Source organism: Trichosurus vulpecula, chromosome 5, assembly GCF_011100635.1.
Source record: "Trichosurus vulpecula isolate mTriVul1 chromosome 5, mTriVul1.pri, whole genome shotgun sequence".
NCBI lineage: Eukaryota > Metazoa > Chordata > Mammalia > Diprotodontia > Phalangeridae > Trichosurus > Trichosurus vulpecula.
Window position 1 is genome coordinate 149,882,273 of NC_050577.1, and position 25,030 is coordinate 149,907,302.

Below are 25,030 nucleotides of genomic sequence, written 5' to 3' on the forward strand. Positions count from 1 at the left end.
AATTAATAATTTCAATGACATTATATGTTGCATGCAAGTAGAAAGAAGATCTTCAAATATGAAGAGGTCATTTGAATAATATAAACTTGTTTTATTATTCTAAGGCAAATATATATTTTACCACTCCCCAGTATTTTTACTCCTTCGTTTCTTTGTTTAGGCTGTGGTACAGAAGTCAAAATCCTCTTCACAGGTACAATCTTCTTAACCAGTTATTCCCTTAATTTCTTTTTTTTTTTTCCCCCAAAGCTCTCATTTTCAACAAACAGCAGAAAGAGAAAAAGATATCACCATTTCCCTCCCTCCTGCCAAGGTCTTCAGGTTTTTGTGCATGTAGTTTTAAGAATACAAGCCTTTCCTTGATCACAGTAGGGGAGGAACTCCCTTCCACTGGGGCAGTGGCATTAGATCCAAGTCCTATTCCTAGCCATGGTCAAAGGCTATGGATCTAAGGGACAAAATAAGAAGGGAATTCCATCACTAAAACAAAGGTTCAGACCCCTAGCCCTTGGTTTTTTTTTTTTGTTTTGTTTTGTTTTGTTTTGTTTTTGGTGAAGGCAGGAAATCCTTCCCAAAAAAGTATGGCTCCTAGTTCCAGCCCTGGTCAGCAGCATTTGGACATAAGGGGAAGGTAGGAGTTCTAATCACTGAGCCACTGGGTTCATACTCAAGGCCCTAACTCTTTTCAGTGAAGGCCCATGGTGCCCCTGAAGGTATGGCTGCTGAGAGTCCTAGACCCAGTTTTAGTCAGTGACTTCTGGACCTAAGGGGAAGAGCTTCTCACTGTTGAAGCACAAAGTTCAGTGACCTTGCTTTTTCTGGAGAAAATAGAGGGTGGCAGGTGAGACTTCCTGTCGTACCTCATCTGTGGGGATAAAGCTGTGAGAAAACTTAGTCTCAGCTTTGGTCAATGTTTCATGCTCAGCCTCTTTCCCTTCTAACTGGTTCAGTTGACTGTTGCAAGTTGTATAACTAGAAGGAAGGAGAAGGGAAGGAGAGAGAATGGGAATACCCTAGAGGACAGGGCACTAAGGCAATTAAGAAATACCTCTGGAATGGAAGAACAGATCTCTGGACATCAGCCTAGGGTGGAAGACAACAATGCAGTCAAGAGACTGGCAGTGATTGCCGCAGTGACTTGGGATTTAAGTGTTGTTTTTATAGAGCCCTTCAAGGATGTTCCCCCTGACCATCTGGGTGCAGGGTAGGTGAAGGGATTACCCAATGTTCTTGGATCATCTTGACAGTGATTATCCTATGCCAAGAAACAAGGTAGGAGATAATGACTTATCAGGATACATAGCCAGGAGAGACCTAGTTGTAGGGGTTCAACTAGCCTGCCAAATTTCCACAGAAAATTAAAAATGCATTACAAGTCAGAATTACAAAATGGAGTCTGAAACACCAAAGGATCACACAGCAATGCGTATTTCCACTGCAACCCAAGATGTCATCATCATTACCAAAGCTTGACAGGTTATTTCCAGCAGTGTCACCTCCCCACCCCCAATAGGCTCATAGATCTGGAATTAGAAGGGACATTAGAGGCTATCTAGTTCAACTCTTTTTTTCACATGAGGAAACTGAGGCTAACAGAAATGTTCCCATATGAGTCACCAGGAGTGGTATAGATTGTCAGATTTGATCATTTGTTAGAAATGTAGAGGGCAAGATTGGGCCAAATGGCCTTTGACATCCTTTTCAACTCTGAATACCTATGGTTTTGGAATATTTAAGTTTTTGATGGATGTTGTCATCTGAGAAATGTTTTAAGATGGGGGGGAAAGCCATTTAGCATACGCAGTTATTCAAGTTGGACAACTAACTACTGACAAAATACTTATAAGTAAGAGTTCTTTGATTTGTATCAAGAACTAGATGAGATTAATTTGAAATTAGCAGCATCCATCCAAATTTTCATAGAAACTTTGCTTTAAGTATTTAAAAAATATTTCTTTTAAAGTTAACAAGGCCCCCTGTACTATTATTTAGAGAATTCTTTGCTCATAGATAATATAAAAACAAATTTCAACCTTTTCCAAGTTCCAGCAGATATTTAATAAATATTTATTGACTGACTGACACAAAGTTGGAAAAGGCTTTTCACCAAAAGGCTGGTCATTAAGTAGAGTTGTGCTCTTGCATCAAAGGAGATAATACCTATACTGATCAAATCACAGATCTTCTGATATATTGAATTATAGGAATAAAGTAAACACATAAAACTATAAGAGGATACTGTGAATGATACAAATAACACAACTTAGCATTTAAGAGTTTAAATCAATGAAACTTTGTTCTTTTCATGTTGAACTCTTTTGCAATTACCCAACTTGTGTGTTTCCTTTTAATCATCTTTCTGTCCTCACTGTACATTATTCCCTTTCTCACACCCTGAGATCTGTCCAAAGTGGCTTTCTCTTTATTAAACTCCTCTACTATCTCCCATCACTACCTTTCAGCAGTTTTCCACTATGGCAGGAATTCACTCCTGCCTTAGCTCTACTTTCCAGAATCCCTCCCATCCTTCAAGGCTCAGCTCAAATACCACCTTCCACATAAAACCTTTCCTCTTCCCTTTAACTGCTAGTGTCCTTCCTCCAGGGTTGTGCTGGTAAATGTTTGCCTGACTGGAAAAAAATGCTCAGGCACACTTTTAAGTTCAATTCACATTACTAAAATTTTCTCTTTATCACTTAAGTCCAAGCAACTAACAAAACAATAAATCAAGCTGTGATTTGTGTCATTTGCTGATTTCTAAGGTGTAATTGCTCACACTGAAAATTTAACAGTTAGATGGTTTGAGGTGGCTCTAGCACATCCCTGCTTTTCTCTCAAATTACCTTATATTTAAGTATTTTATCTTTATTTATATTTATTCTATGCATGCACATATATAATAGATTCATTACATTTTTTGTATTTGTGTCCCCAGTGCCTAGTACGTAATAAGTACTTAAATGTTTGTTGGTTGATTGATCATTGATCCTTTTTTCAGTTCTTTTTAATTAATTTTCAGCATCATGGAAAAATCAAGAAAGCTAGTTTTATGAAAAAACATGAAAAGGTATTTCCATTTTCATTATTTTCATAAGAAAAATCTTGCCATGTGTTATTTCTTGTTAGAAAATGGAGACATCATTAATAATTAAGGTTATGTATTTTACTGAAGTGATGGGCCTAGAAAGTTTTCTAAAACATTACTATCCTGCCTCCTTTTGGGATGTAAGTGATTGTGAGTTCTTAAAGACTTTACCAGAAGAGTTCTGATTCTGTCAGGTGCTTCCAAGCTGGAATACTTTGTTTATGGTCCCATATAGATTGTAAATCTTTTGTATCAGGACCATTCTAGTTAAGTACAGGAAGGTTCTTCACCGGTAAGTTGTTTACATAGAACTTTTTTTGGCCACAGCAATTCATTAAACTTTAATTTTATGGAAGGTTTGAATGGTACCCCGAGGGGTTGTACCCAGCTCTCTTCCTGTTCTCTTGGATTGTCCCACAACATCACAGAATCTAATCTAAATTACTCTTGTACCTCAAATGGAGGGGGTTGGGAGTAAAAAGTGAAACTATTTTTCATTTATAGGACATACAGCTGATGGTCAAAGTATCAGGTATAAAGAAAAACAAAAGACATTTATATTTTCATTTTAACATTAGAAGTCTGTTTTATGTCAAAGTTTGGCTCTCTACATAAAATCTAATCACATTTCTGAATGTACAAAGCCTTTTAAATTCACATTTAAATGAATAGAAAAATATGAGGGTTTTTTTTACAATTGAACTCTACCAGAAATAATTTAAATTAATAATATTCAAGAAAGCTAAAAATAAAAATTCTGAATAGAAAAGTATATGACAAAAATTCTTCAAAGTATGATTATTTGTCCTACTGCTTTCTCCTTGTTCCCTCAAAAAATACAGCTGTCAACAAAATATAAATATTTTGAGGGTTTTTACTAACTTCAAAGCACCCAATGTCTCCAAATGCAGAGTTATTGTCTCTGAGTTATGACTTCCAGGTTCATTCCCCCATTTGCCAGATCAGATCATTGCAAGCTCTAAACTTGATGTACTATCACATTTTGTGGATGGCCTGAGCTCAAGGAGCTCACAGTCTAATGGGGGAGTCAACATGCAAACAACTATGTATATATGACATACATAGGATAAATTGGGGACAGTCAACAGAGAGAAGACACTGGAATTAAGGGGGATCAGGAAGAGCTTCTTGTAGAAGGTGGCATTTTAGCTGGAATTTCAAAGAATCCAAGGAAGCCTGGTGGTGGAGGTGAGAAAGAACATTGCAGACTGAGGTGAAGGCCAGTGACAATGTCAGGAGTGAGGAGATAGAGGATCTGGTGGGAGGCAAGGAGGCCACAGTCACAGGAGAGCAGCATGTAAGGGTACAAAGGGGTGTAAGGTACAAGAAGACTGGAAAAGTAAGGAGAGGGGCCAAGTTATGCAAGACTGAATGCTAAACAGGATTTTCTCTTTGCTTCAGGTGATAGGGAGCCACTGGAGTTTATTAAGGATGGGAGTGGGGAGTGACATGGTTAGACTTATGCTTTAGGAACATTATTTTGTCAGCTGAATGGAGGGTAGACTGGAATGGGAAGAGACCTATGGCAGGGATAACAGGTTATTGCAATAATTAGGTTAATAGAGGTTACAAGGGGCTGTATTCCAGAAATGTTGCAAAGGTAAAATCAACAGGCCTTGGCAACAGAGTAGATATGGAGGGTGAGGGGTTGAAGATGATACCTAGGTTGTGTGCCTCAGACACTGGGAGGATGGTGATACCTTCAACTGGAATAGGGAAGTTAGGAAGACAGAAGGATTTTGGGGGAAAGGTGATGAGTTTATTTTGGGATGTGTTAAATTTAAGATGTCTAAGAGGCAATTGGAGATACAAGACTGGAGGTTAGCAGAGAGGTTAGGACTAAGTAAGTATATTTGAGAATCATCAGCATAGAAATGATAATTGAATCCATGGCTGCTGATGAAGATCAGAAAATGAGTACTCAAAGCCTTTTCAGGTTACTAGAATCAGTCAGAGCTTATATCCTGGAATAGAGCTTTGAGGAAAACCGGATTACCTCTATACAGTAATGAAGCTTTTATCAAGAAGTAACTTTAGAAATCAGGGAAGCTAGGTGACACAGTGGATAAAGTGCTGGGCCCGAAGTCAGGAGAATCTATCTTCCTGAGTTCAAATGTGGCCTCAGACACTAGCTATGTGACCCTGGGCAAGTCACTTAACCCTGTTTGCCTTAGTTTCCTTATATATAAAATGAGCTGAAGAAGAAAATGGCAAACCGTTCCAATATCTTTGCTAAGAAAACCCCAAATGGGGTCACAGAGATTTGGACATGACTGAACGATAACTTTAGGGATCATCTAAATCTGGTTGATTCATTTTTTAAATTAAAGAAACAGATTTGGAGAAGGGAAATGCCTTTCCCTGTAGTCAGTTTGAGGGAAGATTTAAATCCAGGTCCTCCTACTCCAAATCTTTCTACTGTAGTGAGTTACTTCTTACCTTACTTTCTAAAAATAACAATTTTTATACATTAAATTACTTTCTAATTATTATTGGATAAAAGCTCATTGAACACTGATCATAGTGCATTTTAGATTAATCTTTTTCTCAAAGTGGCATATGATCAAATTTGTATGTCATTTTACTTGTAAATAAATACAAACAGTTTTCTAAGCCTTAGCTCAAGATTTTTGCGAATCTGCCATCACCATGTTTTCAGACAGTGTCTTCTACGCAGATCATAAAATATTCATTATAATTTACTTTAGGTGAGCCATCCCTAAGCTGTTAACTGATATCTGAGAATGAAATGATAATCCCTGATATTTATCATAATTGAATTTTAAGAATAGTGAGGAAAAATAATTTGTTTCCCTGTCAGTACGCCAGTATTGAAAGAGGGAATGGAAGGAAATTCACAAAGTGTTAAATGAAAACATTTTTTAAGAAATCTTAACCATGTAGAGTTGTCTTGCAAAGTTTGACTCACAGTCCCCTGTCATATTTGTTAGAGTTTTAGGTTGAATAGTTTTCAGGGTTTTCCTTCTGTCACTATGTAAAGTGTAAATATACTTATTGCCTTTAGTGTTTTGCAGTGCAATAAATAAGGATGCTCAGCTCCTAGGAAAAATCTATTTAATTGATCTCTTTCTTACAGACTAGCAATCATCTTCTTGGACCAAAGCCATTTCCTCTGGACAGGTTGTTAGCAATATTATACAGTATTGTGGACAGCAGAGTTGCTCCAACTGCAAATATCTTCTCCCAGGTGAGTATAGATTTTATATTATCTTATTTTTCCATCATCTCTTAGGAGCTCCCCAAAGTGTTACACAATATCTGATAAAAATCACACTTTAAAAAAAGTATGGTGTTGATTAATGTGAATGAAGAAAGTGTTTTATGTGTGTGTTTAAAAAATGAACAATTTGTCACTAGTTTTTAAAGTTTTAGATCTCGACTCTTTGTGGGGGGATGGGGTATTCTAATTTATCCAATCCAGTAAATATTTAAGTGCCTACTGTGTGCCAGGAACTGTGCTAAGTGCTGGAGATAAAATTAATAATAAAAAAAAAAGAGACAGACCCTGCCATCAAGTAACTTGCAGTCTAAAAGCTAAAGACAACACACAAAAGGAGGCAGGAAGTATCAGAGGGAGGCAACAGACACCAGAGGGTGTCTTATTTTGTGGAGTTGAACCTAGGCAGGGGAGCACATGCAAGAGGAGATACAAATTTATGAGCATCTTTTATTGTAGTGCAAAGAAAATATCCATTGGGAGTTTTTTTGTTTTTGTTTTGAGAAAATCATAGAAGTATTCTTGTATAGTTAGATATTTCTTACTGTTAGATATTTCTATTGTTGAAGAAAATGTGGTTTGGTTTTTATTAATATTATTGGAAAAATAAGATCGCTGTTCTTTCCTGTCAGTATTACAGAGTTAAGTAAAGAATTCAAAATTCAGGAAAAGATAATGATGTTCAGAGAAAAATTGTGAACATAGAGAATCTGGCTAATTGTTAACCTTTAAGCCAAATTTGTATTTGTTAAAGGCTTTAACTTGATTATGTTTCCATTTTTATGTGATAAAATTTGACTTATTTAAAAAATTTAAATAATTAAGGTCACAAATAATAATGCCCATCAGAAATAATGCCTATATTTAAGATCAGTAATTATAAGCTCATAGAGCTGGACTTGGAAAGCATAGATCTGTAATTCAGAGACCATCTAGTCCTCATTTTACAGATATTTATTTAGCTTGCTCAGACCTATATTTCAGGAGGATCACTTTTATAGCAGACTGGAGGATGGACTGCAATGAGGAACGACTTAAGGCAAGGAAGTTATTTTTTCTGTAACATTATTTGAGGAAAATGAATCTTTGTATTTCTCTAGTATTTACAGAGACCTGTTATTCATTGTTTTGCCTCATGGCAGTTGGTATTAGGAAGTCAGCCATTATCAAATTTTTTAGCTAGTGTCTGTTTCAAAAATAATTCACTAGGTGGCAGCAGTTCTATAAAAATAAAGAATATACATGCCTTAACAAGTGAGGATATATAATTTTTTTAAATGACCTACATTTTAGGGAGGAATTTTAATATTGGCTGGTCACTTTTGCAAATGAGTTCCAGAAAAATACTTTTTAGCTCTCACTGAAGGGAAACTTCCGATCAGAAATTTCATTTCATTTATGTTATTGGGATAAGAATTTCATAAATAGAAGATTTTAATTAATATGCTAGAACTAAAAGATGGATGTGAAAGCCTCAGAGATTAAGTTCTTTGTGATCATGTAGCTAGTTAAGTGTTGGGAATCAGAATTCAAAACTAAGTGTCCTGATGAAGAAGCTCTTTCTGATATGCACATATTGTCTCTCACGTTCTGTTATGTGACAGAGTGAATTTATTATGTTTTCATGTACCTTAGGACCTTTCTTTCACGGGCTTACAGTAAAGGTAAAATTAGATGATAATATGTGAGGTTTTCTGCTTTTGAAGAAAGGTAATACAGCCATTTCTTGAATCATCTACACTATCCAAACATACATACATACATGAGTATGCTTGAACACAAAGGGTGGAGATAATTTTTAAATTTTTATATAATAATTTTTAATTATTTTTAAAACTGTGTTCAATTTTGGAAGGTGTTGCAGGTTTTGGGTTTCTCTTTATCAGAATTTACTTTCCTAGGCCAGTATTAAAAAAGCAAATATGCGCTCCCAGAACCTACAGCAGATAACATCATGATGGATTTGGATTCAGACAACCTGGATTTGAATTCTACCCCTGCCACTTACTACCTGTGTGACTGTTAGCAAAGAGGTCACCCAGGTAGTAGGCTTCAATTTATTGTTATCTCTAAAATGAGGGAATTGGACTCAGGGCTTCTTAAACTTTTTCCACTTGAAATCTCTTCAGCACTTCTGAAACGTGGGTCACAACCCACAGTTTAAGAAGTACTGTTGTACTAGATGACCACAGAGCTCCTTCCTAGCTTAAAATATAAGCTGATGCTGTGATGTCAAAAGAGTACTGTACAAGAAATTAGTCTGGGAGCTCTAGTATATTGGAAGTAAGATACATGGTTTCTGCCCTCAAGGAACTACTTGGGGAGAAAAGATACTTTAAAAAGGCTATAAATAAATAAATCTCAATTTCACAGTTGAAATTTGAGAGAAAAGAGTTCCAGATTGGAACAAAGAGAGTCAACCTTGAGGTAAATGGGCTAAAAGGCAATGAATTACAGCAAGGGAGGCATTTGGGGATGTGGTGGAACTGAGCAAAGGCACAGAAAAAGTCAAGAAAGTAATAGGTTGATGAGCATTATGAATAGGTCAGCTTATTTGGGATAGAGAGTTTATGAGGGTTGAAGATAGAGGGGTAGGTAGAGATCAACTTGAAAAGGTCCTTGAATGCTAAACTAAGAGATTGAAATTTTACCTGTAAGCAGTATGAAAACTGCTTTGTTTGGTTTCCAAAGAACTACTTTATTGGAGTTCTCAGAAGTAAAATATAGCAGTAGTTCTGAAGTATTTGCTTCTCACAGCATTTGTCTATAGTCTTCTGGAATGGGATTTTTATAGTCAGATTTAAAATTGGAAGTGTCCTTAAAGATCTTTTAGTAAGTCAAATAATATAGCAGATCAGTTGTATTTTAAAATTAAGGGTATTTTTTCCAATGAAGTTTTTTAGGAAATAGTTTCAGTAATGACCAAGTTTGTTAGTCTGAAAGTCTAAGAAAGTACACACAAATGAATTTTTGAAGGTATATATGAAGTTTAAAAGTATTTAGAGGCAAAATATTTTAATAAATACTTCATGATAGCATTTGTCACTACTTGCTAGATCTAGTATCAATGAAATAAATCCACACATTTTTGTTTTTCCTAAGTAACAGGACCGACAGGACATTTAGATAAATAAGCAAATATTTATTGTGCCAGGAAAAAAAGAGAGAGCCCTAGACTCTTCCCTGACCATTGGTCTTTCATCTCCAGTTGCCCATTGGTCATTTCATACTGGAAGTCCCTGGGACATTTTGTTTTCAGTCAGTCAGTCAATAAGCATTTATTAAGTGCTACTTTTTGCCAGGTACTGTGTCCAGATTTTGGTGGGATGAAGGCTATTTCTGTCTAAGATGCCACTGTTCTTCCATTCTACCAGATTTGGAGCCATAGTATTTTCCTTAGTTTCTCTGTCTCTCTTGCTCTGCTTCACTTAAATCCAGTTCACAAACGAGTCAAGTCATCACCCTTAGAATGTCACTGGTACCCTTTGAGAAAGAAGGCTGAACCATAACAATAACAATCTCTTTTTCTTCATACGTCCAATTAGGGGCCAAATCTTGCCAATTCTGCCTCCGCAACATTATCACATCAGACCTTCCTACTCACACTACCACCACCTTGGTTAGGACTCAGCACTGTTACAGTAGCCTCTTGATTGGTTTTGCTGTCTCAGCTCTCTCCACTCCAGTTCATGCTTTACATGGCTACCAAAGCGCAGATTTAACCATGTTATTCCCCTATTCAGGAAACTTCAGGGATTACCTCTTGCCTGTAGAATAAAATATGAATTTGTCTGTTTGGCTCTTAAAATCCTTCACATCCGGACCCCATTCAGTCTGTCAAGACTTATATATTACTCCCCTTCCCATATTCCATGATCCAGCCAAGCTAGATCTCATACCTGGAATTCCATCTTCCCTGTAATTCTCATCCCTGTCATGGTGGTCCTCATAGTTGTCACAGTTGTAGTAGTACAAGGCCTGAGAGTGATTGGCATGTGCCTATCTGCTTTCCAATGTGAAAGGAGACCTTAAGGAAAAAATAGAAAACTTAAATAAGTCAGAAATTCTGAAACAAATTCAGAAATCATTTGAGAGTGCTTTAAAGGTTTTCTTAGCTTAGACTTACATTGTGTGGCTTAATTAGCAGAGTGAGTATACTTAGTCTATGTACACTTCCTAATCCCTTGAATACTCATTTGGGATAGAGAATGCACCTGTGATTTCACAGGAGATACTCCTGTTTTCCTGGTCAAGAATTCAATCTCCCTTTGTAGGTCAGAACTTGAAACTTGTCATCGTAGGAAGTTGCCTCAGGCCCTGTAAGATTAAGTAGTTTTCCCAGGATGGTATAGCAAATATGTGTCAGTGGCATGACTTGAACCCAGGTAGTCCTGGTTCCTAGGCCAGCTCATTATCCGTTACTCATGGCTGCCTTTCTTTGAAGAGAATACTTAATAAGTTTAAAAATAATAATTTAACTGTATGTACACTAGATGGCGGCATTGTCACAGTAAATGTTGAAAACGTTCCTCATGTTCTTAGTTTTTAATCCTTGTTCACACAACCTATTGTATTTAGAAAAATACCATATTTTGTTTAGAAAATATGGTTTGTCCAAGGAAGGAACATTGATATTGATATAAATGATCTTTCATAATATTCATTTCCTATGCAAAAAAAGTTTTATGCACAAAACAAAAACTGGAGACTGTTTTTTCATTGATATTTAATGTATTCTCTACCATAAAATACATTATATAACTTTTTTTTAGGCTTACAGCAGCAATGCCCTGTGTTTCTCCAGTTCCCAAAAATATGTAAAAAAAATCAATTTGCCTTCAGAAAAGAGTGAAGAGTATTAAAAAAGAAATTTTAATTGGCTTTAAATCTGCCTTTTAATGATGTGTTTAACATATAACATAATTAAGGCTTTATAATTTAGTGAATTAACTGCTTTTACGGTTTATTTTACATTCTTCATCCTGAATTTTTTTTCAGGTTTCAATATTCCCTTTAATTTCTTTGCCTTCTGTGTCTCAAATTTAATATTTTATTTTTTCCCCAATTACATGTAAAAATAATTTTAACATTTTTTTTTCAAATTTTGAGTTCTAAATTCTTTCCTTTTCTTCCTTCCTTCCCTCCCCCCTCATTGAAGGCAAGCAATTTGACATATACCCTGAATTTTTAAAAACTTTCTCTATGAAATTCACATAGAAATTCTCTGTTTTTAAAGTTTCTTCAGCAAGTAATGAGAAGAGATTTTGATTTCTTGTTAATTTTTACATTTATTAAACCTCTTAATTTAAAAAAAAACACTTGTATCTTTGAGCTACGATTAAAGGATTCACCTCATAATCAACAATTATTAACACTGCTAATTTTTTAAAAATTTAAGTAAAAATGAATGTATGTCTCCTCATTATTTTCCCTAATAATTGACAAAACTGTAATTATTGGAGTTGTTTTTCTTCTTTTCCTTTTCTTCTCTATCCATAAACTATATACTGTATAAATTAAATATCTCCTAAGTGCCATTTACCATATTACCTTATAAAGTTTGTCTCTTTTGTTTTTATTTTTACTGGCATGATTTTAGTTATATGATTTTTTTTTTAAAGGAATTAGTATCAGTTGGATTTTTTCAGAGTAGTCTTGAAGTAGACCATTATATTTTTTCAATTTCAATGTAATGTCCACAAGGATATTGGCAGTTCTTTTATGATTTTAAATGTTCTTGTAAATTTACTTAAAATTTCTGTTTCCTCTCCAACTGTAAACTGTTTATAATTAAAGGACGGTTATTACTGAAGGAAAAAAGGTCAGTTTGTGTTTTAGGACTAACGGGTATTATTCTGACTTAAAGTTTTCATGGGGGGAAGAGAACTTCTTAGAGTTTTAATTTTTTAATTATGGTAAGTCAGGCTTCTGAAGAAAATTATGAGAAGCAGTTTTGAGGGGAAAATTATGTCATTTCTAGAGGAGGCATATTATTCTTGAAGAATTTAAAGTATATATTTATAAATGCGTGTTATATGCAGAATACATTCAGATATATAGGGAATGGTGAATAATTTTTCTTGATCCTTTTGGTATCATTTGATAGGTAGCATATTGAATAATTAACACTTTAAGAAGAAATGTTGGTTATATTTCTTTCATTTCCTGACATATTTAGTCCCTACTTAAAATACTCTAAATATCACAGCCATGTAGTATGGTAAGCAGTATTATGGAAAGCATAAATTTTAGTGACTTAAATACGAGCATAGTACTTTTTAATTAGTTAATTTTGAGCCATTACAATAATATCAGTGTTTTATGTAATACTTTTAAAAATCATTTAAAATATGTGATTTTATGAATCAATACTCCAGATTTACTTGATCTGCAGGGTTTGTTTTTTTCCATCATGGAAAATGAATGCTTTGAAATGATAGTTTATTGTGTATTTAGGTTAACAAAAATACATTTTTTATTAATGCTTTTCTGTACCTAAATTAACATTTTGAATATATCTATGTTAGGTAGATATTAGTTTAAATCCCAGATTAAACTATTATTTCAGTCCTTTTGAATTGCTTCCATGAATAATAAATACTATTTTTTCCCAACAATGCAATATTATTTTATATAACCTTGCGATGCATTCTTAACAGTTCAGAGGTAGAAATTAACACTAAATCTATAGAAAAATCAGTTGTGGCCTAACTACCACAGAATTAATAAAATAAAATAATCACTTTTCATTTTTTATTTTTGATATTTAGAAAAGAAACATTTGTAGTCTGATGAAATTAGGAACAAAGAACAATATTTTTGGGTTCATTTATAGTTCTTTGAATTTATATACCATATTTGTTCAACCATTCCCCCGAACTAATGGGCACCTAGTTTGTTTCTGTTTTTTGTGCATATAAGTAGTGCTGCTAGAATTATTTTTTTTTTTTTTTTTGGATGTAGGCTTTTCCCCCACTTTCATTAACCTCCTTGGAAATTAGCCATTAGATATAAAAGAATACGCACAGTTTCCTTATTTATTATGTAATTAATTCTGTATTGGGTTCTAAAAAGGTTATACAAATTCACAATTGTAACAGTAGTGAAACAGTTTGCCTATTTTATCATAGCCACGTAAGCACTGAATTTTGTTTTATATCATTTTAACAATTTGATGGCTATTAGGTGGAATCTCAGTTTTATTTGCATTTACTTGGTTATTAAAAATTTTGAGAATTTTAAAAATTTGATTCTTGTTCATGCTTGTATTTGCCATTGAGATCTGCCTTTTCGTGTCCTTCCACTACTTCCATGTTGCATCATAATTCTTTTACACATTTATATCTATATGATAACATTTTGGATGTCAATTATTTTTCAAAGTTATTTTCTGCAAAAGATAAATTTTCCCAGTTTCTGTAAGTAATGTTTTGTATTTTTCCATATAAGGGGTTTGGAGAGTGACTAATCTTGTGAAAATGCAACAGGATAAGTACCACTAAAAGTGATGGAGTTTTTTTTCCTACTTGCTTGTAAACAGTCAGCCATTATGTATTCCCTTCAATTATGCGGTTAAAAAAACACTTGCACCTGTCTATTCTATGCAGTATTTATCCATTTCTCCCTATAAGTTTGCTACCCAATTTTCTGAGGACTTTCCTTGCTTTCTTTTTGCAAAGTGAAAATAATAGATGAACACACAATCTGTGCTTGTTTTCCCTTGTTTTCACCACAGGATGAGCCCATCTTTTCAATTATGTATTTCATCGATGATGTCTTTTATTCTAGTTCTCCAGAGTAGCTCCTTGTTCATAATGTGCTTTAGCCTGGTCACATGTAGGATGTCCCCTTCCAATGTCCTATGAGATCTTTATTTTTAGTTCTTTGAAGACTGGTAATCTAGAACTTATAGCTCTATAAAATACTGAACAGTTTTGGTTTTAAAAAGATGGATTTTTGTTTCAGGAAGAAATTTGTGGTCATTAAAAGAATCTTTTTTAACTTCCCGAAGTCCAACTCATTTTCTTCCTCCTGTTCAGCACTAGATTCAGATTAATGTCTATTTGAAACATCTGGGGTGTGTGTGTGTGTGTGTGTGTGTGTGTGTGTGTATGCGCACACACTGGTGGGCAAGGTCCTTATGATGTCCATCCATTTGTATGTCTCTATCTAGACAATAGGTATTCTTCATCCTTTTAGGTTTCCCTGTATGAATGGTCAGGCCATATTTTTTTGAATGGTTATATATTTTATCCAGGAGATTCTTTTTTTGACCTGATGTGACCAGATTAATGTTATCTGTAGATTGGACTGTCAGGAAAATGTCACCATCTATAGAAAATACCTCTTCACTATGTCTCTTCCATGACAATGAGTACACACCTTTACCAAGTACATATGTTGGTTTAATTCTTCACCTGCTGGTAATAATCTGAGAACCAGCAAACAAGGTGACATTTTATTTTTGTATATACACATGCACATATGTACTATATGTGTATATATAGGTGTATGGACATGGAATCTTAACGTAATATATATTGTACATAGACCTCTATACATATGTGCATACATCTGCATAAATTATGTAAGATTGTATACATATTCCTATGATTTCAGTGTTACGGAGCAATTCCTACGTGGGAAATTCTTCCATTCATACAAATCAGCAACTCATCATGCATATTCCATACATTGCACATGTGTACATACTCCATGTGTGTATATGTATATATAGAATTTCACATAATTTGATGTCTGCAAGGATGATTCTTTGTTGAAAGAGACCTGTTAGGGCAGTATTTTGCTCTCTGTGATCATATGCATTTTTATATTTAAAAAACAAGCAGCATAACATCTTGTATTTTCTACATCTTTCAGTCAGTTATGTGAACATAAAGACATGGTATACTTTAGAAATCATTTTTAGAATCCTGCTTTTTCTTATATTATGCCCTAGATATAAAATTATTATGAGTATAATCTATACACCCTTATAAATTTTCCTTTTTTGGTAAATTTCAAGAATTTAATCGCAGTGTGTCAAGGCGATTTGATCTGACATTTCTTTGAAGGTGTCCTGTAAATTCTGTTGATTTGTTGTTTGTCTCTTGTTTTTATTAGACCTGAGAAAATTTCTTGAGGTATTTCTTGACAAATAATGGCTATTCTTTTTACTCAAGTTTTTGGGTAATCTAGAGATTCTTTGATCATTCCAACCTTGATTTTATAGTTCCATATGTAGTCTTTTTATGCTTTTTTTTTCCATTGAGTTGCCTTTTATCTTGTTTTGCTACATGTTCTACCGTTTCAGATTTGGCTTCCAGAAAATTTTACTTCCTTTTGATTTTATTTCTTCATTCATATTTTCCAGTCTGGCTCTACATTGTTGACTTTCGATAACAGTTTGTCTTTTGCTGTTTTGAATGATGATCCACCTTTCATTCCAGATATTTGATCTTTCTTCATGAACACCAGATCCTTCATTTTAGTTTTTATTGTATAATTTCATGTCTTGTGTTAGATTCTGCTTTAATTCTTGATCTGTTGTTGAAATTGATTTGTTACTTTTTTCCTTCTGGTTACTCCTTCCTGATCTTTTAGTGCAGTAGACAAAGTGCGGGGCCTGTAGTCAGGAAGACTTGAGTTCACATCCAGCTTCAGACACTTATTAGATATGTGTTCCTGAGCAAGTCATTTGACCTCAGATCTCCTCAGTTTCCTCATCTGTAATATGGGGGTAATAATAGTACCCTCACAGGGTTGTTGTGATGATCAAAGAAGATAATAATTGTAAAGCAGTTGGCACAGTGCATGGCACATTGTGTAAACTGAGAGGCTCTTCTCTCTTTTTAGGTTGTATTGAGACTGTTTGATTTTAGTGCCACAATTATTTCCTGGTATACCCTGCCTCATTAAATTCTTCCTTGGAAGAAAGAAAAACGGTTAAGGAAAAGAGATCAACAAAAGAACTGACAATTATATGCAACATTCTATTCATAAAGTGTTTTGGTTTTAATCTTTTAATTTGTTTATTTAAGTAATAATTTAAGAGAAATAAATCTTTGTCATCAAAATCACGCAACTTAGGCAATGTGGAATAGTGGATAGAAGACTAATGTTAGAGTCAGGAAGGACCTGAATAAAAGGCCTGCTTCTGATACTTATCTCTGTGATCTAGGCAAGTCACTTAACTTCTCAGTGTCCAGGCAACTTTTGAGGACTGTGTCTGATGGATGAGTTGCTGATTTGTATCAGTAGAAGGATTTTCCACACAGCATTTTCTCTGCGCCACTGAAGTCATAGGTCTAGAGCAGGAGAAGGGCAATTATTGCTACATTTTTTAAAAAATTAATTGCACGTTGTATTTTTTTGTGGCTCAATTCTTTGTTCATGCAAAAGGCAACTGAATTTCATGAAATAAAAAGAAATTGTCAAAAATTATAATCCCAAACAGGATTGTTGTAACAAGTGAGACATATCAAAAGTTGGGTAAACTGTTAAGTTCTTACCAATATAATACATGGTATGTTATGCTCATGTGAACTGATTTGTATCTAAATGTTATATTAATATGTTTATTGAATTTGAGTTATGTCTTCAACGTGAAGGAAGCTTTTCCCCAAAACCAATCCCGTAATATGTAATGTCGCTTTAAAATGGTATGGTTATCATTGCTCTTTCTTTGTGAATCTTTAGACTTCTGTTAGGACCCAGAATCAAAATATATTCACGTACACACACACACAATATTTCTGTGTCTCCAAATACCTAACGAAAAACTTGACTCTGTTAAATATATAAATCTCAGAAGGCTATGCTACTTTCCAGTCACTTTATCATTTTCGCCCCTTCACCATAACTGAGATTATTAGAGGGTTCCATTTAAAAAAAAAACATAAAAGGAAATTTATTTGATACTTTCTTCACTGATGAGTAGATAGGAATGAGTGCTACTTGATAGAGATACATACAATCTCTTCAGTACGTAAAGAACATCACCAAAACAGTGCTCTGTCTCCAATAGTGCAGTAAATTAAATTCCCAGATCTCTTAACTACACCTAGTTTTGTCGTATATTACTGTGCTACCACTAAAACAATCCTACAGTCCTATCTCAAGTGCCTATTTCCAGGATTTTTTTAGATCATTTTAGAATGTTTTATGAATAAGAGTACAAGGGATTGACCTGTCTCCCTAAATGATAGCACTATTTTAAGGAATACTTGGAATGCTGATGTCAACTATTAGGACAGATCATTTAGCATCACCATATACTTTATCCCATTAGCTAGATAAAAGGTTTTGTGTTTTGTTTTAAAGAATATTTGTACTCATTTTTATAACCTTTTCTAAATTTGATGTTAAGATCCTTCAGGTATAGCAACTTTCTCTTTGTGATTATGATAGTACATCAAGGCTTTTTCCAGAGTTCTTTCTTGCTTGAGTCTAGAAAATGGACCCATAACTCAAAGGTGACGTGTAAGGTAATGCCTTAGGGATGAAAAAAAGTTACATAAATTATGCTTTCAGCTTCACTGTAACAATACTCTGTCAGTAACTATTCTTTCCCTTAGGCAGTATTTTATAGCTGCCACTCTCAAAGCCTAGGATTGTTTCTAATAAATATACCAAATATATTGTTCACATATATAAATATCTATTCATAACTTTATGGGAAATGTTTTCAGTGCTAGTAAATTTTGTTTTACTTGGCACATTTTGTCTTGAAAACATAAGAAAGAGTTTTAAAATAAGATTAGTAAAATGGTGATGGATTCTACAGGTATTTAAATGCAAAAATGTAATGGAAGCTATTACAATAAATATAACCTTAAACATTAAACTGTTTAAATGATTAAATAATATACATTGGAAAGTCAGTAACCAAAGTAAAAGTGTGACTAAAAGAATCTGTATTATGGCCATGGATAAGATTCAGAAGCCTTAAGAATGCAGGAAAATATAGAATACATTTTATTTTAGAAAGATAACTTTCCCAGATTTTGAAAACAAGTTTTGCTACGTAAATGAATTTAGTGATCTAGAAAGTTTCAGATAGCTTATTTATAGTACTTTATATCCCAACAGTGCTAGATTACTTTAGTATCTCTTTGAGAAACAATTAGGACTTGAAATTATAATGAATGTAATGTATTGAAATTTAATAGGGAATGTACAAAAAAATGTAAAATGAAGTTCAGAAGAGGATATAAACAGAGCACTTCTGTCTTCACCATTTTAAATTTACTGTACTCCTAAAAAAGTCATAACAAAAGCTTATAGTTTCATATACAATTCCTTTTTTGTTCTGTATACTGAAATGCTAATGCTTGGTGATTAAATTCACAATAAAAATAAAGTTTTAATTAAAAATTTTAAGAAGAATAAATGTTTACAGCTGGGTTCAAAATAATTCACTGAACTAGTATGGAATGGGGAAATATAGGGGCAGCTAGGTGGCGCAGTGAGTAGAGCATCTGCCCTGGAGTCAGGAGGACCTGAGTTCAAATCCTGCCTCAGACACTTGACACACTTACTGGCTGTGTGACCTTGGGCAAGTCACTTAACCCCAATTGCCCTGTTTTCCCCCCTTCAAAAAAAAAAGGAATGGGGAGATATTATTAAAATAGTTGTAGTAGCTTTAACATGCTTTGGGGTTTCAAAAGTGTTTTCCTTTCAACAAAACAGTGAAGTAGGTAATATAAATATTCTCTTTATTTCACAGATGAGGAAACAGGCTCAGCAGTTAAGTGACTTGCTTATGATCACATGGCACATAAATATCAGTACCAGAATTCAGATAAAGAGCTCATGACTCCAAGTCTATCAGTCACTCTTTTCATTACACCATACTGACTGAAACAACCATTTAGTGAAAGTGTACAAGCAAAACATGGATCAGTAATGTTGCTGAGTATGCAAAAAAGCTTAATGTAGTTCTGTGGGGAGAGGAGCAAGAAGGACTAATCCCAACCTATGATTTCATCAGTTTAGGGGACCCATACTGCAACTATATAGTCTTAATGAATTGTTGTAAAGTGAGGATTCTATATCTTGCCCATGGTCACACATCTGACATGTGTAAGGAGCAAAATTTGAATCTAGGACTTTAAGGCCAGCCTTCTGTCTGCTGTTATATTTTCCCTATTATGGCCTTAGATTTCATCAATAGAAGTATGGTGTTAAGAACAAAAAAGGTTCCATGAGCTTGGTTAAGTATTTCATTTGATTAGATCTTAAGTCCTGTGTTTGGTTGCCCACATTTTAGCAGATACCTTGAAAAGACAAAGTACATCAAGAGCAAGGCAACAAGGGTGTGACAAGAACTTGAATTCTTGTGAAAGTTTAGCTGGAAGAGGAGAAGACTTGGAGAAGGGGGACATGTCTGTGGTCTTCCAGTATTTGAAGGCTTGTCATACGAAGAAATAATGAGATTTATTCTGATTGTCCCCAAAATGAAGAATTAGGACCAATGGAGGGAGGGGGATTACAGAGGGCCAAATATTGGCTCAATAGAAGGAAAGTATTTCTTGTTGAAGAGGAAGATCCAAAAGTGAAATATACTATAGCATAGGGCTTCTTAAACTGTGGGTCATGACCACATATGAGCTCTAGAAAAATTTGGCAACAGTAAAAGGTTTCTGAATGTACAGCGATCAAAAATTAATAAAAAAAAATCAAACTTGTAATGAATCCAAGGTATTTCTGGCAGCACTTGCCCAAGTTGCATTGTGCAACTTCACCATAGCCTTGGTTCTGAAAACAAAGCATGTGTAGTTTGCACTGCATGTGCCCTCAGGGCATGCAATGCCAACAAACTCAAAAAGGGGTCTGGAGTGGAAAAAGTTTAAGAAGCCCTACATAGCGTAAGGTAGTGGGTTCCACTTCATTGTATGTGTTCCTAGTGGAGGTTTGATGACTATTTGTCAAGGATCTTATAGCAGGATGGACTAGGCAGGACCTCCAGATATCTGCCTCCTTTTAGCACCAGGATCCTATAAATTTCAGGAGATTGCATGATTTGGATGTTTGTAGATAATGGCTTTGACTTGAGAAGCAGGTGGTTGTGGACAAAATACCTTGCTCTTTCTGCCCAGGTCCCAAAATAGTCAGTTAGTGAATTTTAACAAGCAGTTAATGAGCTGGTCAGTGGAATTTTGAGCTCTAGAAATTACTTGAGTTCTTTAGTATCTAACTCAGGAATTTGTCTTTTCTTTCTCTTATGCCTTTCTTCTACTCCTAACCCTTTCCTCCACTCCTTCCTGCGGAAGGTTAGCTTATGATCAGTTCTCTATCAGGAAGAAAATGTTGTTTATTTATTAATTCTGGCAGATTTAGTGAAACATTTTTTGATTAGTCGTATTTGAAACATTTTTTTTCTGAACTTGTGGCTAAGATGATATCAGCTTATAGTTATATAGTATTTAAAATATATGTGTGTGTGTAGTTGTTTACAAAACATTTAAAGGTTTACAAAGTGCTTTCTTCAGCATTCCTGTGATATAGGGGTAAACATTATTAATCCCTTTTTACAGATGAGGAAAATTTGGCTTAAAAAAAAAGGTAAGTGATAGATCAAAATCTCAGAGCTAGTAAGTAGAGGAACTTCCATGTGAACCTAAATCTTCTGATTCCAAATCTACTTTTCTTTGTTTTGACAAAGATCAAGACATATTTTGGTACAGAGAGAGATTTACTGTTGAGGAGATATGCTGGTCTATTTCAAGGACCTAAAGGAAACTTCACAGAAGAATTAGATGAATCAGCAATGCTTGAAACACTATGTGATACATTTATGGTATAAAACACTTAAAATATTATTTGATACACTTATGGTCTTTATTGGTCTGATTGTACCTTTTAACATCACAAAAGGGAAAATGCGTAGTTTAAAGAGATACCCAGGGTAGGAACACAGAGGGATAGGCAAGGGCAACAAGGGAAGAATACAACCAGAGTGGTTATTGAATGTCTGAGTCATAATAGGAGGAGAAAGAGTATCAAATAATGCTCTTGTAGGGAGTGAGAGAAAATACTTACTAATTAATAAAGAAAATTTTAATGCCCTGTAACTTTTAGCAATATCAGCTGTCATCATGTTACATCAAATAATAAGATCATTTAAAATCTGATTATTATTTCAAGTATTCTTAGTGCAGCAGCAGCCCTTCTTGCTGCACAGTGGTCGTCTACAACCCCCAACACCCCAGCAACCATGTCAGAGGGACCTGCAGTTAGCATTGATCTCGACCCCACTTACTCCTGTGTGGGCATCTTCCAATGTGGGAAAGTGGAGATCATTGCTAATGACCAAAGAAATAGGAACACTCCAAGCTAGGACGCCTTTATCAGTATAGAATATTTAATTGATAATGCTGCAAAAAAGAACACAGTATTTGATGCTAAATGTCTGGAGTCTCATCTTTTCCTCCAGAACCCTAAGCCAACCCTCACCTTAGGGTCATCCCACATACTTATGCATGTTTGTAGGCAGCAAAGAAAGAACCAATAGAGGGGGAAAACTGAGTATCAGAGACTATGGAAAGCATGGAACCAAAAATAGAGGCAAAGAAGTTAGCATTGACAAACAAGAGAGACCACTTTTTCTTCCAAAGCTAAATGAAAGGAGAAGGAAATGGATGAAAAGACTGAGAAGTTTCAAGGCATTGAATAGGGTTGAAGAGAGAGCCCAGGGAAGATAGCTTCAATTTTCTTAATAAATTAGGAATTTAGATCATCTTCAAAGATGTAGAAGCAAAGGGTACATTAGGGGCTGGAGGGGAGAGGGTCAGGAAGAGTAAAAGGCTTATCCCGTAACAGCAAAGGGCCATTTAAATAACAGGAATTTGTAGTGTACTCCATCGGTACAGTTGTGTCGACTTTCTCAAGTAGATGCAGAAAATGTGGTTGCATGGTAGAGGTAAGCTGGGTTGAGGATTTGCACTGCATAAGTGACAAAGGACAAGAGGTCAAAGGAACTAAGGCTGGAGGACAAACTAGTTAACAGTAAAGTCCAGGCAGAAGGAAGGGGGATAAAGTCAGAGCAGAGGACATGGACTAGGAGAACACTTTAAAATGAAGACAAATGATAGGTTTTGGACTAAAAGGTAACATAACCTATAGTTGGCTAAGGTAGAGTAGGATTGGAGGTCTTTAGAGTTGTGGAATTTGGCAGAATGTTTGAGGGAGCATGAACATGATAATTAAGTCTTTAAGGTATGTGAGCAGAATTTGAGATAGAAGAGTAAAACAGCCTTACACACTGATTCACTTTGTAAAGGAAGGATAGTGACCTAGGGGTTGGCAGATGACAACAGGATCTCAACTGATATGATATGTGCATATGGAGGGAAGTCCAAGAAAGAAAACTTTGAGTATTTGCAGTCTCGAAGTAAAAGAGAAAAAAAAAAAACATACCAACACCTCCTTGCCTTGTATGTGTGGGGAGGAGGCAAAGAGTGGTCAGCACCAAAGGGGAGTATAAGCAAGAAAGGAGAAATGATCTTCCAGAGAAAGTTAGGTTTCCTTAAGTACAAGAGATTGGTGTTGAGAACAGTAACAGAGCTGATGGTAATGCTTATGGGCAAGGTCATGTGATGGAAGCTACTAATCTGAGCAAGAAGTGGCTTAGGAGCCACTCTGTTCCTCTGTCCTTTTTCACCATTTGGTATAAATTAGTCTAGAAGGCTAGGAGAATCATATGGTTAAAGAAACCTCAGGTCCTGGGCAGCATATGGCCTTTTCACCATTCCTCTCTGACAGCCCCAAAGAGAAGCCAAAGTTTTGGCAGAAGCCTGGGCTGCATTGGTGTTAGCAGTAGCTCCTCCCTTCCCTGTGTGTATGTCCCCCACTTAATTGGATCTATATGGTAATGAAAGGCTGAGAGGAGCATGATTGTTGGTAAATGCAGATAGCTTTTGTTAATGAAAGATGTGACTTCTACTTCCCCAGTAGTTCACCAATATAAGCCACCTCCTGAAGGTGGCTGAGGCTGTAGCCATCACCCCCCTGGTTCTGCTATGCCAGTGGGTTAAGTAAGTGCTCCTTGAGCTTGCCATATCAGTGACCCCTATGTCTTCCTCCTCACCTCCCTCCACCCCCATTGTGATAAGCCTCTCTGGATAGATATGGTACTGTCAGATGCTGAAATTAGATCAAGTATAGTTCTCTTTGGATTGTGTGAATTTATGTAAAACGTTTTATTTAAATCATTTAAAGTTATTGGAATTTTATACATATTTCAAAGTTTAATATATGATAAGTGTACGAGGTTATGATGAAAAAATTTGACTTACTATACTAACGTGAAAATACAAAAATGAGTGTGTAAAAAATTAATTACAGTTGAAAATTGATTTGCTTCTGTTAACAGAAGGAACATCATTTATTTAGTCCAGGAGCAGGTTCACACTGTGTTTACAACAAGCATTTCCAGCTGAAGCTTGTTAGTGATTGCCTCTCAGATTAAGGGGGAAAAATCCTCACTGTGGTACATGAACTCCTATTGTTTAGAGATAACTAATCAGCTCATCCCCTACTTAGATGAGAACAAAGAACATAATAGTGCATCTGGTAGATCTGTTAATAGAGCAAAGATTAATTAAACAAATATTGCATAGCCCTTAAACATTGAATATTTAAAAATATCTGTGTACAAAAAGAGTTTCGATGTATTTATAAATGCTTGAATAATGACATCAGGCTCAGTTTTCACAGAAAAAAAATGTATTATTTGTTATAAGTAGTTTGAATTAAGTTATTTTAAATAAAGTGCATTTGATTAATATTATATAAATCCCATATCCAGGAGGAGAATGAGTCAAAATTGTTTTTCGAGTATTTTTGCCATGTAAAAATACAGAGTTTCTTTTCTGAGAATTGCATAGAAATGTGACTGGAAAAAATGGAATGAAAGAAAATGAAATTCAGAATGTAAGTAATTTTTTTAATTTGCTTCTAGTTTAAGCCTGCTTCTAGATTCCTACTTTGAACAAGATAATCCACCCCCCTGTGTGGCTTTTCAGTCATTTGAATTGGAAGCAGCAGATCCTGGCATAGATTAATAGGCAAGTAAGGCAGCTGTGGAAAGTATTGTTCACTCCCTCAAAATTTGAAAACTATTGACAAAAGAATAAATTTTCATAGGATAAAAATACTAAAGAAAGAATGTCATAATAGATTTCCAGCAAAATTAGAAAACTCATTTCATTCTGATGGCCCTAACTCTTCAAAAAGTAGGTATAAAACATTTTGGTGTTTATAGTTTGTGTTTGTCAGTATTTCATCCTTTAACAGTTCAATTATTGGAGTTTTGTTTTTTTTTTTAGTATTTGTGCTAAAGAATTTTCAGAAAATTCTTTTTCCTCGTATTTTGTGAATAAAAAGCATTGTTTATTGTTTGTGTTAAGGTTTGACTCTTTAAATCCTGAAAAATATTCCTCAATTTAGAGTAATTGGAAAGGGTTTTTTTTTTAAATGCCTTTTAAATTTAAGTTTTTAAAATTCCCTTAAAAATTACCTTTCAAAATCTTTTCACCAAATATTTTTGATAAAAGTCTGATATCCACACTATATATGGAATTGGCACAAATATATGACCAAGAGCGAGTCCCCAATAGATGTGATCAAAAGATATGAATAGTTTTCAGAAGACATGCAGAGGAGTAATCATCATATAAAAATGT

At 34.8% G+C, this 25,030-nt stretch overlaps 1 protein-coding gene across 1 annotated transcript in view; it reads left to right on the forward strand.

The window, feature by feature from the left end:
- Positions 1–25,030, forward strand: part of ORC5 (origin recognition complex subunit 5) — a 94,870-nt gene that overhangs the window by 43,727 nt on the left and 26,113 nt on the right. Inside the window, exons 11-12 of the mRNA XM_036758580.1 lie at positions 3,020–3,067; positions 6,204–6,314. Coding sequence (XP_036614475.1) covers positions 3,020–3,067; positions 6,204–6,314 — 159 coding nt within the window. The remainder of the gene's footprint in view (positions 1–3,019; positions 3,068–6,203; positions 6,315–25,030) is intronic.